At 42.4% G+C, this 15797-nt stretch overlaps 1 protein-coding gene across 2 annotated transcripts in view; it reads left to right on the forward strand.

Moving 5' to 3' along the window:
• The first annotated feature begins 465 nt into the window (after positions 1 to 465).
• plpp3 (phospholipid phosphatase 3) overlaps positions 466 to 15797 on the forward strand; it is a 28168-nt gene continuing 12836 nt past the window's right edge. Inside the window, exons 1-2 of one of the 2 annotated variants that reach the window (XM_086281590.1) lie at positions 466 to 1014; positions 12832 to 12986. In XM_086281590.1, coding sequence (XP_086137716.1) covers positions 876 to 1014; positions 12832 to 12986 — 294 coding nt within the window. In that variant the 5' untranslated portion in view covers positions 466 to 875. Of the gene's footprint in view, positions 1015 to 12831; positions 12987 to 13365; positions 13524 to 15797 lie in introns of both variants that reach the window. The other variant, XM_086281589.1, reaches the window with a different exon arrangement.

The following is a 15797-nucleotide window of genomic DNA, read 5'->3' on the forward strand; positions in this document are numbered from 1 at the left end:
AATCGTCTGGAAACAGAAATTTCCTGAAGTTAAAAAGGATTAAAATCACGAATTACAGACTTCCCGTCTTTGTCTCTGTATGGAGACTGGACAAATATATATAAGGTTTCGACACATTTTTCACATGAAAAACAAATATCAATATTTTAATTAACATTTGAACTTTAATTGTTGCAATATTATATTTTTGTTCATCTTTTAAAATAAACACTTTATTGAAAATTTAAAAAAAAAACTCTAGCACTATATACTGGAACATATTCTCTTTATTTTGTCTGTCCAAGAACAAAGATTTTTAATAGTCTCAACTCAAAAGCGCTTCGGTTGTTTTGCGCCTGTTACCGTGAGTAACCGCTAGGAGCAGTTTATCCGCAACGGTGGTCAGTCCACTGCTGGTCTCCACTCTTCCAAGTTTTTCAAGCAGGGATGGAGACGATTACTCGTTAGCAGAGAGAGGAGGAGGGCTGCTGTGGGAACTAAGAGAGCGGGGGGAGGAGGAGGAGAAGAAGGATTGATATAACAAGAGCGGCTGTCGATGCGCAACGCAAGTCTCACTCCAAGTCTTTGAAACAAGACAGATAAAGGGGAGCGGGCTTTCCATTCAGTACCAGTGCAGGCAATTTTTTAAAACTAAGTTCGTGCCGCGGGTCAGTTCTCCATTTAGCCTACTACTCATCTGACTTTTAATTATTTTGTAAAACTGAAATACGAGAGAGCGAGTCATAAACAGATCAGAAACTCCGAGAGAGCTGCGAGTTGGGAAGTTTGTTTCCCGTTGCTTTGCATGACATTTCTTCCAAGGACTTGAGAGCCTGACACAGTTTCTTCATAGACCGTGCGGTGTGGGATTTTGATCTGAAACGGGGACTCATCAAATGCAAAATTACATGTATGAGAAAGCAATGGCTCAAGAAACAAGGAACGGAGGAACCTCTACGTTAAATAACAACAATGGTGTTGACAACAGTAAGAAGAAGGTGCTAATAGTGCTCGATGTCTTCTGCCTTCTACTTGGTAAGTTCACACAGATATGTTTACACGATGCTTTCCTCTCTGTTACCATTTAAACTGCGTATCTCACATCAGCTTTTGTAGAGTACATGCAAAAAAAAAGTGAAGACAGAAACTTCTGCACATTGCACTCACAATAAAAGTCATCTTTAGAATAGATAAACGGTGCCCGCCTTTTCTCAAGTCTGCCAATAAGAGTATTATCATTTTAAAAGTATTGCCCGTTATCTGTAACTGCAAAACAACTTCAGCTGCTACATCCCCTTATCATCCAGTACCAACGCAACACCCCCGGGCAGTGGAAGTGCCGAATAAAAAAAAATCAAACAACATTTCAGGAGTTCGCACTTTTAATTTTCTTTAATTCACCCCAGAATCACAATCAGTTTGTAAACTGAGAAGAAGAGAAAACTTCTTTTCTTTGTTGTTGTCAAGACAGGTAGCTTCTCTCATCGGAGATAACTGTCACCGGGTAATATACTGATCATTTCAAAGTCCATGGAGTGTCACTGTAATTGATCAGTTGTCAACATGCCTTGGGCATAAATATTTTCAAGTGTTCTAACCTGCCCTTAAAAATAGCCAGACAACACCCACCACTTCCCCCAGTCTGTTCTCTGATAACGATGATCATCTGACCCCAAATCAGATGAACATGTTTATCAGTCCAGCTAAAGCTGGCCATAGGCTGAGTTGCAAGGTGACTGAAGTAAAAATCAAAGTGTAATTAAAATACTGACTAACAGCTCACAAAACATTCCCCAAAGCTAATGTCACATCAGGGTTTTTTTTGCATTAGCTCTCATTTGCTCCCACAGAAATTTTAATGTGTGTTAGTTCTAAGTTCAGTGGGCATCCCATACAGACTCAGTGTGCTGCCTTTGTGTATGTGTGTCTGGTGTCTGTGTGTGTGTTGTTTTGCTGGTTTGTTTTTGGCTGTTGTCACTGTAGCCCAGTCCTTTTAGTGTTGAGCGCCAGTAACCCCCCCCCCCCCCCCTTCTTTTCACACTATTTTCATTCCCCCCATCTCCCCTTTCTCTTTTTTGGAAAAGGATTACGGGAGTTCTGCTTAACTTCTACACATTCACTCCTAGAATCTTGCCAATCCCTGGCCAGCTGCCCCTGATCTCTTCACTTCAAATTACTTTCTTTCTTTCTTTCTTTCTGGCTCTCTTTCTCCCTCTCTGTCCAGGGGAATGCGTGGAATAATTGCTTAAGCATGTGTTGTGGTAGGGGAAGGCCTCTCCAATTTGAGTGAGGGATCGAAAAGTGGGACCAGTGGCTGACCGGGCTTTAGAGGAGCAGGTGGGAGACACACCAATAGCGCAATATAAAGGAACCAGTAAAGTACCGATGAAGTATGCAACACTACCACACAGGAGCTGGATTGTATCATCCAGTATGTTACAAATGGTGCACATTAACTCCACATAAGTGCTGTGAGGTAGAAGCAAAGCTCGCTGACAGACAAAGTTTTCCATTGGGTTTATACTAGTTTTCTTATTAAAGAACCCCAGACAGAGATACACTGTTTCATCTGCACTCATATAACTGTAGATGAGCTTTGATCACATGTGGACTGAATTTCCTGCACAAACCAACTTCCTTTATTGGTTAAAGCTCTACAGACAGTTCTCCATTGCCTTGTTAGGACACACACACGCACTCACAGACACGCATGTATGCCTGTAAACTCACACAATGCATGTAAGAACACAGTAACAAATGGTTACAAAGATTCTCCTTTGTTATGCTAAACACAATCTGGCTGCTCAGTGATGATTGGTTGGCCCACTTCAGGGGTTTGGGGGGAGTTGCGGGTTTGGTGCGAGGGGGTGACTGGGGAGGGGGTTAAAAGAGAGGGAGAAGAGATCAGTAGAAAGGGAGGGTTATCAGGGCATCCTGAATGAGGAAGGAGGAATGCGGGTGTGTTGTCGAAGAGCTCAGCGGAATGCTTAATGGTTGATAGCTTTTGTTCTGAGCCTGTTTATGGCTAAAAAGTAGTGTACACTACTAAAACTGGGAAATAGATAAGTATCTCATTACCTTTAATTAGTTCCTATTCTGCCAGCTGGGCTCTACACGCAGAGTCTCTGCAGTTACATCTTCCTATAGGATGTTAATGTGCCCAACTGACACACCCTTAGGCGCAGATAATGAGTGTCTGCATAAAAGACATCTGAGACCATCTATAGCTGCACACAAGGACAAAAGAAAACATCTTTAAATGTTTAATGAAGAAGCCATCCCAGTTGGTTTTGCTGAAGAAAACTGATAATGCAAAAGTACAGCAAGATTAGAAAGGCATTGAAAAAGCATACTCACATTCTCTCCAGCACTCAACTACCAAGACCAGGGTTACGGCATATAGTTTTGGCAGCTGAGCGCAACCGTCATCTGCTGATTTCACTCTGGATCAGGTTCCACTCCTACAGAGCAGTCGAGTTGATTTAGCAATGCTATAAGGAGCGTGCACACAAACAGTATACACTCACTATAAATACACAAACTCGACCGCAGATTTCGTATTCCCTTTTGGCGACTCACTGCCCAATAGTCTTCTCTTGGCTGTTTGAAAAAAAAAAATGTTTATTGTGAGAACACTTTGCAACGAGACGCAGACTAGAGCCCTCTGGAACCCAAGCATCCAAAAGTAGTCTCACTTAAACCATGATTAAGTTTTACACAATGCACAGGGGATTATACTTTATGTGTTTGCTTCTGCAGAACTGGTTTGGGATGGAGCGGTCTTTTTGTAAAACATAAACATGGATTCATTGACTCTATATATGCTTCTTTTAAAGGATCACGATCTGTCTCCTTATGATGATCTGTGAGGCAAAAAACTATATATATAATGTTTTAAAACGTTTAATTATGTGTTTATTGCAAAATTTGGAGCTCTGATACAGTCAGGTGTTCAGCGGTCTGCTTTTCCACAAATCACAGACAGGTAGCCAAGAAGAGCGTAACCTTTTGGCCTCGAGGAATCAGCTTCATAACTGGCCCCGGAGCGTTAACCCTTCTGTATTCGACTCCTGCGTTCCCATCAGCTGCTATAACATTACAGCAGTCAGTCACACAGCCTCTCATTAAAGTCAGAGAGGTTTAACCTCCACCTCTCCAGGCCTCAGCCACTTCAATCCTGAGCCGCTCTACAAATATTTTTGAGAATTTCACAAATTCTTCATCTGGCTGTAGCTCTGTGCCCAAAGACTCTGGATGGGACATCTGGTGCAATTTTGGGAGTAAGTGAACCAGGGGGCATATAGAGTGTGTGTGTATAGTGGAGCTCAGGAAAGGGTGGGAAACGGAAAGGTAGTGTCGGTCGGAGGTGGGTGTGGTTGTGAAATGAAATCCTGTCTCTTTTTTTTGCCTCCTAGTCCATTTCCACATCTATCTCCATTCCTTCCCCGTGTTCCTTCTCTACCGGAGCCAGTCTTCTGTCTTCATAATAGTCTCAGAATAACAAGGGAAAGATCAATAATGAACAAAATAATATTAGAAGAATATTGATATGCATGGATTATACAGTCTGTGTCTGTTAGAAAACTACATTGAAGCAGCATGTGAGTCTATCACAGAGAAACTGAAACACAGGCTCCAATCCAAAGATGCTGACCTTAATCCAAGGGTAAATATTCTCAGGGATTCTGCACAAGTCTTTCAGAGGTGGGAGCCATGAACATGTTCTTAGAAATATATTTGGCTGGGATTTATTGGGATCTGTTTAAGACATTAGGTGAAAGGTCAGAAAGAAAAGAGACTCACATATGATCAATATCTGCAATGCTCTTTGTGTGACATTAGTTACACTCATGTGTCACCCACAGCAGACACTTAATAGACATGCACAGAAGAATATGTCTCAGGATTTAGTTTTGACAGTAATCAGATTGAGTGTTTATTGTGAGAACACTTTGCACATCATAACACAACATAGCTTGATTACTCGACTATACTTTTGTCGTTATGATATCTAAATGTTATCTGTGCCCAGCCTGTGATGAGTGTTTGTTAGCGGCTTCAGGACAAGGTGAGGTTATGGCTCTTAAGAAGGTGACGAGGTGACGAGTGTCCTCTGGCAGAAGATAAAGATCAGCAGATGTCCCTGACAACAGAAGCCTAGGGCTACTATCTCTCCTAGATAAGATGCTAATATAAGTGCACATTTTTGGGAAGATCTATGTTTTTCGTGCATGTTGAGATGAAGAGCACCAGTGGCATCAATGCCAGACAGGTCTGCAACATTTTCCGACTGTCATTGTGACATGCGGTGGGTTTCTGTTGGTGCAAGAGTTAACCACCAAACCCCTGGGGTATGTGCCTTAGCAGGGCTGTGATTAGAGGTGCGTGGGTGTGAGCGTGTGCATGTGTGTCCTTTGGGATTCGGGAATAAGAGAGAGGGCACCCAGAGCTGTCATTAAATGGACCATATAGCCTGAAGGGTGAAGCATTTTGTATTCACTCTGTGGGTAGCATGTGTGAGGCATGTGTGGCTCGATTTATAGACCTGTGTCCCATGTGGCTCCCGTGGGCAAGCTGAAGGCATAAGCTTGACCAATTTGCCTGTAGCTGTTCACACTGCTATACAAACCAGACACATTCATCTCCTTTACCTTTTTTTATACTGTCGCCATCCTGGCACACAAATTGCACAATAAAACAAAGACACCAGCTTGTAGTTTACGCTTTGACAACAATAGTGTAGTAATGCCTCTCATTCTCATGTCTCATCTATGATTATATCCCTCTCATATAAACACTTTTCAAACTGCTTATTTAAGTCATTTTGGATTACTGGGCAGGACCTTACAATAAGCTTTTGTTAGCAGTCAATTTTGAATGTGTTTAAACTTGTGTTTTAGCCTTCACCAAGAAATGTAAATGTATATTTCACAGAATTCTGCATGTGGGCAACAAACATCTACTTGCCCATTACACCCATGGAAATATTAACTCTTAGACTTTCTACTTTTTCCACAGTTACTTTTTTGATTTAACCCAGTGTTTTTCTAGACCCTATTTCTACTTCTATTAGTCAACATGTGATGAACAACAATGGCACTAGCCCTTTAATGTAAATTAGAGCGCAAGCGGCAGATGATCTGAAGTTATGGGCCTCATTAAATCTCTTTCCCCCCCCACAATATCCTTTCTTGGGCCTGCTTCCTGCTGTTACACAGGCCCCTCTGTCTGTCACTTTCTCTTACTGCATATACAGTCTTCTGTATTTGTGTGTGTGCTGTGTGCATCTAGGGATGGGGGTCAGGGCGATTTCTCTGTTTCGGAGAGAACAATACCCCTTTTGATGCATCTCAGCGCTCTTTGTTTCGTTAACAGGGACCAACAGACCAGTGGCAGACTGAAGGAGGATGAAATAGAAGGGAGGGGTAATAAGTGAATGAGGGAGAGATGAGAGGGCGTAAGAAGCTTCTTACTGGGTACTCAAGGTCGCTTTATTATCTATCAGTGGTTTATGGCTGTTGCTGCTTCTAGCTTTATTGTTGACTGGATTGTGGGCTGTAGTGCTTATCTGCTCAGAGCTGTGTAGTAATCAGCTCAGCATCTTTAATGGCACAGGCCTTATCTAAGCTGCAGCCACTGAGCTCTATCCTGTTTACATACAGAGCAGCCCCCTGGCTGAAGAGGATCCATGTAACACTAGAAAACATCATGCTTTACATTTGTACTGTAGCAGCAGTTTAACATCTTGTGTACACAGTTATTAAAAAATGGTCTGGGGTATAAGCTGAGGTGAGCTGGAATGAGAAGACAGTCTTGTGTTAAGTTCAGGGGAGCATTACCCAGAGATAGAAGCATCAGGTTTCAGAGAATCCATAGCCCTCCTCTGCACAGCCAGGCTTTTGTCCCAAGGGGTAATAATGCCATTATGGCAATCGTTGAGAAACGCCTAGCCAGCCATCTAACCAACCAGCCAGATAACGTGATCTGGCCCTGGACGGTGCTCATGTTTCTCTTCATTGGAGCAGCTGTGCATTTGTCTTTTTTGCTGACAGTGCAGCCAAGCATTAAATAAGTCTCCATGACTTTTAACTGATCTTTTTAAAACAAATTATGAATATCCTCTCGCATTCCCTAGTTTCTGATGTGGACCAAAGGTGAATTTCTCTTCATCTCTACAAATGCACTTACAAGCCAAAAGCAACACAGGGCCAGCAGCAGCACTCAGAAGTTGCCCACACAGGTGCCTGCTGGTAAAAGACCCTAGAGTGTGTCCCAACAGATGCCTGTGTGTAAAAAGGCATTTATTCCTGTGAATAAAATCTCTCTGAGTAAGCACATGCTTCAGCCAGCGGCCCCCCGGTCGCTACAGCATTCACACAGGGGGGGAAAAAGGGATTCACTCTGCGCACCACTCTGCTGACCTCAGCCACTCCTGTGTATCTATGTGTGCGTCTGTGTTTGTGTAATTGTGAGCTTTGTACATGCGTGAGACACATCAGCAACCTGTGGAAACAAAGAAACTAATATCTCGAGCCAAACATCTGTATCGGTGCATGTTTGTGCACGCGTTTATAAACGTATGTTTCCTAAACAGTGATTATGTGTATGGTAAAAGCACGGGTGGTTTATATGGAGCCGAGTTTGTTTATTTGGATTGCGAGGACATTTTTAAAGCCCTTTGTGGTCGACGGCTTAAAATTTTTTCAGAAAGAAGTTGGCTGAAGTCGCCAGTGAAACCACAGTAATCCACTTTCACACCCACATAGCCACACACACAACCGCACACTCTCGAAGATACAATACACAGCGTCACAGTGACATTTGGATCCTGTAGGCTATAGTATAATCCTAGAGTTATGTCACATCTCTCACCTATGACCTTTTGCTCTTCCGGGATCTGTCTTGAATGTATGCACACTATCTCTAAATATGTGGAAAGCCTCACATAGTCTTGCTCATGGCTTTAGTGACCTTAAGATAGGGCTAACTGGGTGGGCTTGCCTAACTGTAAAGTGTTTGATGTGTGACAAATTTCAAAACATCCGAGGCATCTGCTTGGCATGCCATTTTTAAAACCTCAGGGGTGACAGTACAAATGATAATGAATATGTGTCCTCTGTAAACACTTAGCTTAAGATTGAGACTGGAATTACTATTAAATAAATTAATAGAAACAGTTAAAAATACACTATGTACCACTGTTTTAATAGAAAATTTGCCACTATGACAAACTGTGTGCGTTACAAACACAGTCTCACTACTGACACACACAATTCCCATTTATAGTGCACATGCACACTGTGTAATTGCAATGTCACTTGCAGCTGGATGAGAGCATTCATTCATCAACAATCCCGGACTAAAGGACGCTCATAAAGAAAGACACTCCTTCTCATTCACACACATATCAAATAACCGCAAGATAATATCTCTCCACACTTCTCTTTAGCAATGTAGGGCACTTTAAAACGTCATTTTACAAATGCAGATTATGTCGTTTGGTATTTACAAATCAGAATTATAAAAGTATTAAGAGTTTCTTCAGTAGCCTGAAAAATATAAATGCTTTGACATGTCCACACAGGCAAAGATCATGTTGTTTATAGGTTTTTAAAAAGTTCCACTTAGTTTAACAGAAAAGAAAACATTTTAACCTGTTACTAATTCGCTCAAAATGTCACAGATTGCTTAAATTGTCCAAAATTTGTTATCGCAGAATCCATGTAAATCTAACCACATATTTAGAGACTGCATTTTGCACTTGGCATGTTGCAATAATTGGTGCGACATGCAGATTTCAGCTACGGAAGTGAGCGGAGCTGCTATCTGATCTGCTAAAATAGAGGTGAGAAAAATCAGAGAAGAAGCGACTAAACAGTTTGATTGATTGACTGTTCAGTCTATAGAGTCACAACCCACTATAGACACTATAGACACTATAGACCCGGCCCTCTCTAACCCTCCTCTGAATTGTCCTTGTTCCCACTCCTTCTTAGAACGAGTCACATATTGCTTATTGAGAGACAGGAGGAGGAAATCCTCCATTAGTGCAGACTACAATACCTTTTCCTCTGCCCTGCTCCGCCTCCCATTTACCTCTCACACTCACTGCTGACAATCAGCATCACTCACTAAAATAACGATATCATTCTAATTTTGCTTCTGAAAGCCATGAAAACCTATTACAATATCAATAGAAACCCAGAACGGTGAGAAAGTCATGAGAACCAAAGTGCGGGAACCTCGCTACCATGGACTCGACATACACGCTGGTGTTCTACAGGGATATTAGTGCAATGTCAAAGGGTATTAACCTTTTAAGCAATGTAGAGCTTTAGCTGGCACTGGAATAACAATTGTTTCCTGTTGTGCCAAGTATAGGCAGGCTTAAGGTAAGAAAAGAAAGTGATAGCAAATTCATGATCATTGCCTTGCAGTCTCAAGGAACTTTGAACTGTATAGTAAAGAAGACTGTTTAAAAACCCTAAATTCTTCATTTTAGCTATGTAACATTTTGATAAAGTAAATCCTTTTTTTTCTTACTAAAAAAATCAGTCTTAGCCCTGCTAATCGAAGCTCTCGCTGACTACGCCAAATTTAGCTCCAAAGCCAATCAAACGGACGCCTGAAGGATAATCTCAGTCACATAAACAAATGCGCACACATACACACTCGATCGCATACAAAGAAAACTACATACATACATTTAAAAACCCCAACCCAACCAAAACGCACGTGGACATATTTTTATCATGTGTTTGTCATTTCCAGCAGGCAGCAGAGCGTGAGCATGTGAGTGGATTTACGAATGGAAAATAAGTCCAGTGCCCTTACTCGCTCTCTCACTCACACACACACACACACACACACACATACATACACAGGCCCTGCCATGACCTCTGCATATAAACACAGATTCAACCAGCCAAAGGAATTCCTCTCTCTCTCTCTCTGACCTGCGGTAAGTCTTTAGTGGTCTGCAGCGGTTCTCTGAAGAGAGAAGTGCATGACAGGATCTGATAAGACAAATAGAACTGTTCCCAAACTCACTAAGCCACCCACTTTGGTTATGTGTGTGTGAGTGCATTTATGTTTTTTTCCCCTGTTGAATTCTTCATACTTTCAGACCCTCCCTGTCTTTCTCTAGCTCGCCATTGAGGAAATTTTTAGACCCCAATTATTCTTTACATGCCAGTTTGTGTGCTAAAAACAGTTCCTTGGCTTAATAGTGTGTAAGGCTCATTTCCTATCAAAGCACACACACAACTTCTTCAAATGAATGTTTCCTCTGTTTCGGTAGTTGAAGTATGAACTGCATCGTCGCGTAAAAGCGACCTCTTGACAGAACTTGTAAAGCAGTTGTTTTTTTTAATTCAGTGATGCACCACAGGTCTTTGCTAAAGCCCATCCCACTTCTTTCTGTTTCCTTCCCTTCTGTCTTGGTTTTTCCCTCCTCTGACACTCCTCCACCACTTTTCCTCTCTCTGTGGGTCAGCAGGTCTCCCGAAGGTCATTTGCTCTTGGGGAAAAGGGGTCATATATCTTCACGCCACTGTTTGTAGAGGAGGTTCAGATGTGACATAGGGTTAACACTGGTGCGCCTTTGAATTTGTGCTGAGAGTTTCATGGACTGACTGTGGTATGAGGAGAATGCCAACATACAGGGTGCTTTAAGGGCGACAGCATGGAGGGGTGGGTGGGCAGCGCAAAAGAGCCTGGCATCTCAAGGCTGTGCAGCGGGCAGACAGAGAGGCTTTCATGACTTCTCAATAGGTAGTGTCGAGGTGTTCAATTGCTCAATCTCGCTTTACTTTTTCAGTCATTCAGCTGGTCAACTCCCGAGTTTCCCATGGTATTCTCCCATCGGTTTAGCCTTTAAGCACTGGTTAGCTTGTGTGTTTTTGTCTGAGTGTGTCTGTTAAGCCCATGAACTTCTTTCATGCCTCCTCATTAGCATGTGAATCCTCCCTCCACAAGCAGGCCAGCATGGAAGGATGGAGAAAGACAGGAAAGAAGGGGGAAGAAAAACGCAAAACCCCAGGAAAAACAGGGAATGCTGTGAGAGAAACCAGAAACTGATTTTTGGAAATGTTTTATTTTCTAGGCTGACTGTTTACCCAACACACCCCAGTTTATGCCTAGAGTTAACATGTGACGGTTCTCACTTTGTTTAAAGTATCTGTAGCCAAGTTCCCAGGCAGATTATGCTGAAAGTCTTGTATGAACAGAAACACGCTGGAATCTCCTCATCTTAAGTTGTGTTGATCGTCCCGCCCTGCCTTGCCTGGGCAATTCTGTGCTCACCCACATCTCCTTCTTCCTGTTGTATGCACAACATGGTTCTCAGACACCACTGTAGCCTGGGCTAGCCTTGTGTGGGCCCACCAGTGCCCTGATGAATTCTGCATGCTGTTTGTGCAGGTGTCTGCTTCAGTGACCATTACATCTGCTGACCTATGTTGACCAGTGGAAAGAGAGTCAATGAGAAAAAGAGCTTAATTCACACTAAAATCAGCTATAATAATACAAAAACGCTTTAAACTCTGCTGGCAAAATTTGTCTTCAGAGGAAGCAAAACAGCATAAAATCAAGAAAAAATTTTTTTTTCTTGACTGTAGCTATATTACATGGCTTAAACATATACACATTGATCTGGCGAGCACCTGAGACAACACTGTCTTCTTTTAGTTTCATTATGCAAGTCTGAAAGCTGAGTGTGCTTCTCTCGGAGGCATGCACAAGAATGTGTGTTTTGAGGTTTGCGTGAAGTTCATCGGAGTGCTGTGCTCCTCAGTACAGACCGGTAACATGATCTTCATCACCCATCACTGGCGAGAAGACAGCTGTGGCTCTCAGCAGCATTCATGAGTAGACCTGGATCTTAAACCAAAACATCAAAGGAAACCATGATGTGAGCTAACCACATGAACCACATGTGGGACTACTTTCTGAGCAGTCTGACATTGAATGTATATGTTGGTGTGTCTGGATGTGGGTCTTCAGGACACCTTCTTGTCTTGACTTCTCTCTATTTATGAGCAACTGTGAACACATAGCTCACATTTTGCATGAGAACATGTTCTTATGCAAAAGATGTTCCAGATTTGGGTGGGCTTTCTTTTGTTTTTCTTGGTATTCACACATTTTTAAATCCCTCAAAGAAGAATTTGAAAGTCCCAGCCAGCGTTTACACGCCTATATTTGTATTGCTTTGATTTGGAGATGTGTATTTCTTTTCCCCCTTGTCAGGAGTATATTAGTCCATGTGTGTGAGACTGGTTAGGAAAGCAGACATCAAAATGAATTTTTACTAATGGCTAATCATGGCCCTGCATTGTTATTAGTTGTGAAATTCTTTAGATTGTTATGGAGTGTTAAAGGAGTAGTACAAGAGGGATGTCCCAGAAATGTTTCTTTTTCTTTACTAGATATTTTGAAACTCTTTTCCCTAAAACTATGCAAACTTTATTGACAATATCCCCCTGTTGATTGGTTTCTTTCTTCTTTAATAATGAACCAATAGCCTTGAGTGTGAGTGTGTGTTTGCTCTGTGAGGAATGAGTGAAGCTACAGGATAAAGCTCAGTTCTCAATGGCCTGTTGTCGCACTGTCAACTAGAGCAGCAGGAGACAGTTTGTCGAGTAAACAGACTGTTTACTGTGAGCACACACACCTGTGAAAGGTTTTTGTCTTCTAATTTGTTTTCTAATGATACTTTCTCTTCAGCTTACAGGTAAGTAAACTGAGCTATGTGACAGTATGATTCCCCGTATTAGATGTGACTGTGAGTCGGCTCATGTATTTGCATAGGTTCATGCAGCTATCCATGTGTTTGTGTATGTCTGTGTGTAGCTATGCTGCCAGCGCTGGTACTCCATCGTACCGCTATTCGTCCTTACCACAGGGGGTTTTACTGCAGCGACTCCAGCCTGTACTACCCCTACAAGAGAAGCACCGTACCTTCCTCAGTCCTCATTTCTGTTGGCTTGACACTGCCTGCGGTGTCCGTAAGTCCATCCGACATAAAAAGCACTTGGCGATGGGAAACTCTGAAGGCGGAAATAGGAAGGGCTCGAGGTTTATGAAGGTGGCTGTGAAGGAGTGACTCTGCTACATAAGCTCTACCAAAGTTTAGATAGGCTTATAACTTTTTTCTGAAGCTGCAAGTGCATCTGATTTTGGAAAACAGTCACTCCTTTGCTCTAAGCTGTCCACCTGACTTCCTTAAGCCCCAACCACTTCTGCTATCCCATGATCCCCAGTGCCGGCATGCTCCTTGTGCTCCCGCCGTTCTCTCCTGTTTGTGTCTGTGTAACTGACCTGGTGCTTTTATTATTTCTTTCTTCTCTCCCTCTTCCTGTCCTTCTCTCTTTGTGTCTTTTGTAGCTAGCCTGCCTTTCCTGATCATTGAGACTAGCACCATACAGCCGTACCAGCGCGGGTTTTACTGTTCGGACGAGTCCATCCGGTACCCGCGAAAAGAGGGAGAGACCATTAGTGATGCTGTGCTTTGTGGTGTTGGCATTCTTATTGGCATCTTCTCCGTAAGTCGATCTTTACACCTCCCTTGGTTTAATCCTTGTAAAGCTCTTAGATACGTCATAGTAGGGTTACTCAATTGTGACAAAAATCATCATTATGGCTATTTTGGTTAACGTCGAGGTCTAAATTATTTAACTTTGGCTCTGGAAACATCATACATTTATTGACATTCCAAAAAGCAAAAGGTCTTATAGCTCAGTGGATTTTTAATCTATGAATATAGTTTAACTGAACTAAGATCTTCACTAAAGATCTTTGAAAGTAAAGAAAAATCAGATCGTCTGGACCGGATTAGCACCTTGGCCCTGTCACAAGTGGCTCTTCACATAGAGCCATAGGCAGCTATCAGAGACCAACGGAAGTTCCGCGCTGCTTCAGTATTGTAAATAGTAAATAGGCGGTATTCTCTTGTTAAGTCATAATCGTGCAGATTGTAGCTTCACAATGTCAACTGGAGAGCTAAGAACATACACCAGATGTCTCAAGGTGTGGATTCCTTCCTATGGAGCAAAATTGATATCCGGTTAATATCCCCAGTAAGTACAGAGATCGGTGGGGCTGCTTATTTATTGCAACAAATAATGCATTTTGGTCAATATTGGAATGAAGATTATATAAAGATGACTCATCAAAATATCTACATCTTTTAACACGGGATCTTCTTGAACTTGGTGGGGAGTGAGTCAGTGTTTTAGGTAGAGCAGACAGAAGCTGGATTTAAAGCATAAGACAAAAGAAAACGATCATTAAGAAACCAAAACGCATAGTCCCAAACCTAACATAGAGCCTTCATCAAATTTTTGTTTTTATCATGCAGTGTTATCTAAAATTCTCCAGTTTTTTCCTTTAAATGTGCTTTTTTGTTTCCCCCTCCATTCTATAATGCTTTCTTCTTAATACTTCATTCTTCAGGAGCTTTTTCCAAGCCATTTATAATGGCCTGCATTTTATTACTTTACTAAGTGAGTGAGTCAGTCGGTAGTGAGAGGCCCCCCAAGCGATATTAGGAAGTGTATGTTGGTGTATATGTGTGTTGATGCCTGCATGCCAAATACCAAAGAGATTTTATGAGCTCTTACTCCATTCTCATGGCTGACTCCGTGCCCTCTGTGCCCTGTACATTACTACTGGTAAATATGTCAGCGCTCTGTTCGCTACCACACTGGTAGCCTCGAGCGTCTCACTAGTTAGCAACAGCATGAAATTCCCATGACTGGAACCGTGCTCCAGAAAACGGGAATGGTTCTGGTGTTGTGCCAGCAGATTAGAGGGGGTCAAGTTTAGTGGAAACATGTTATAATGACTTGTGGTGGGGTGCATGACAATTACTGCCACGTGGTCAAGCTAAATGATCTTTACAGCCCCCAGACTCCTATGTGGCACAGCCCCCTCATAAGTTCCCAGACTGAAACATTGCTTCGCTGTCGCCTCGGTGCCATCAACTTAGTGGGCGCCCACGCACGTACACGCTGGACCAGCTCAGCTCTTCTGCTTATTGGATCCAGGACCCTGTTCTTGTGTTAGTTAGCTCCCTCACATGTTCACGTGTGGGCAAAGCTGGCGTGTCTTACACAGCTGTATTCCATTAGTGGCGTCTACTGCCATGCCGACACCATTCCTGTAACACACGCGCTGTCTCCCATGCTGGCACAGGCACATGGATACGCATATATGCACATATATACATGCAGTGGTAGCAGATTCCACTTGGGTCTCTTGTTTATCTCTGTTGAAAGGAAAATCCCAATAGCCCTGCTGGTCAGACAGATTCATGTCTGGCAGACTCTGTTTCCACAGTTAGAAGTTATGAGTTACCATGCATAACGATGATCTAAAAAAAAAAAGATTAGATTCTCTGGGATACTCAGAGATGCTCTATACAAGCAGATATATAAACTAAGACAGGGGGTAGAAACAAGAGAAGAGATTTGAATGCTGGCAACAAAAATAAACAATTGTGGCCTGTATTAGTCTCCTGTGGTTTTAATCTCCACCTCTGATCTGAGTAATTCAATGACAATAGCACAGACAAACATACAGTACACCACCACGTTTATTTTGCCTGGCTGTGAGCTGAGCTGAGCACCTAATACCCAGAATAGATGTGTTTGTCAAGATTAACAGCACACACAAAGAGTACATGTACACAGTAAAAGAAGCTAATAATACGAGGGTACATTGTGTGGAAAGACTGCCATAGGCAGTGTGAATGTGTGCACATTCATCTGTGCACATAGTGCTGTTTACATTCACAATGTCTGCAGGCATAACGATGT

The sequence above is a fragment of the Aulonocara sp. 'chitande type north' Nkhata Bay genome, linkage group LG23 (genome assembly GCF_057382095.1).
Source record: "Aulonocara sp. 'chitande type north' Nkhata Bay isolate Kocher_YH1m ecotype deep benthic linkage group LG23, A_spYH_male_GT1.1, whole genome shotgun sequence".
Lineage (NCBI taxonomy): Eukaryota > Metazoa > Chordata > Actinopteri > Cichliformes > Cichlidae > Aulonocara > Aulonocara sp. 'chitande type north' Nkhata Bay.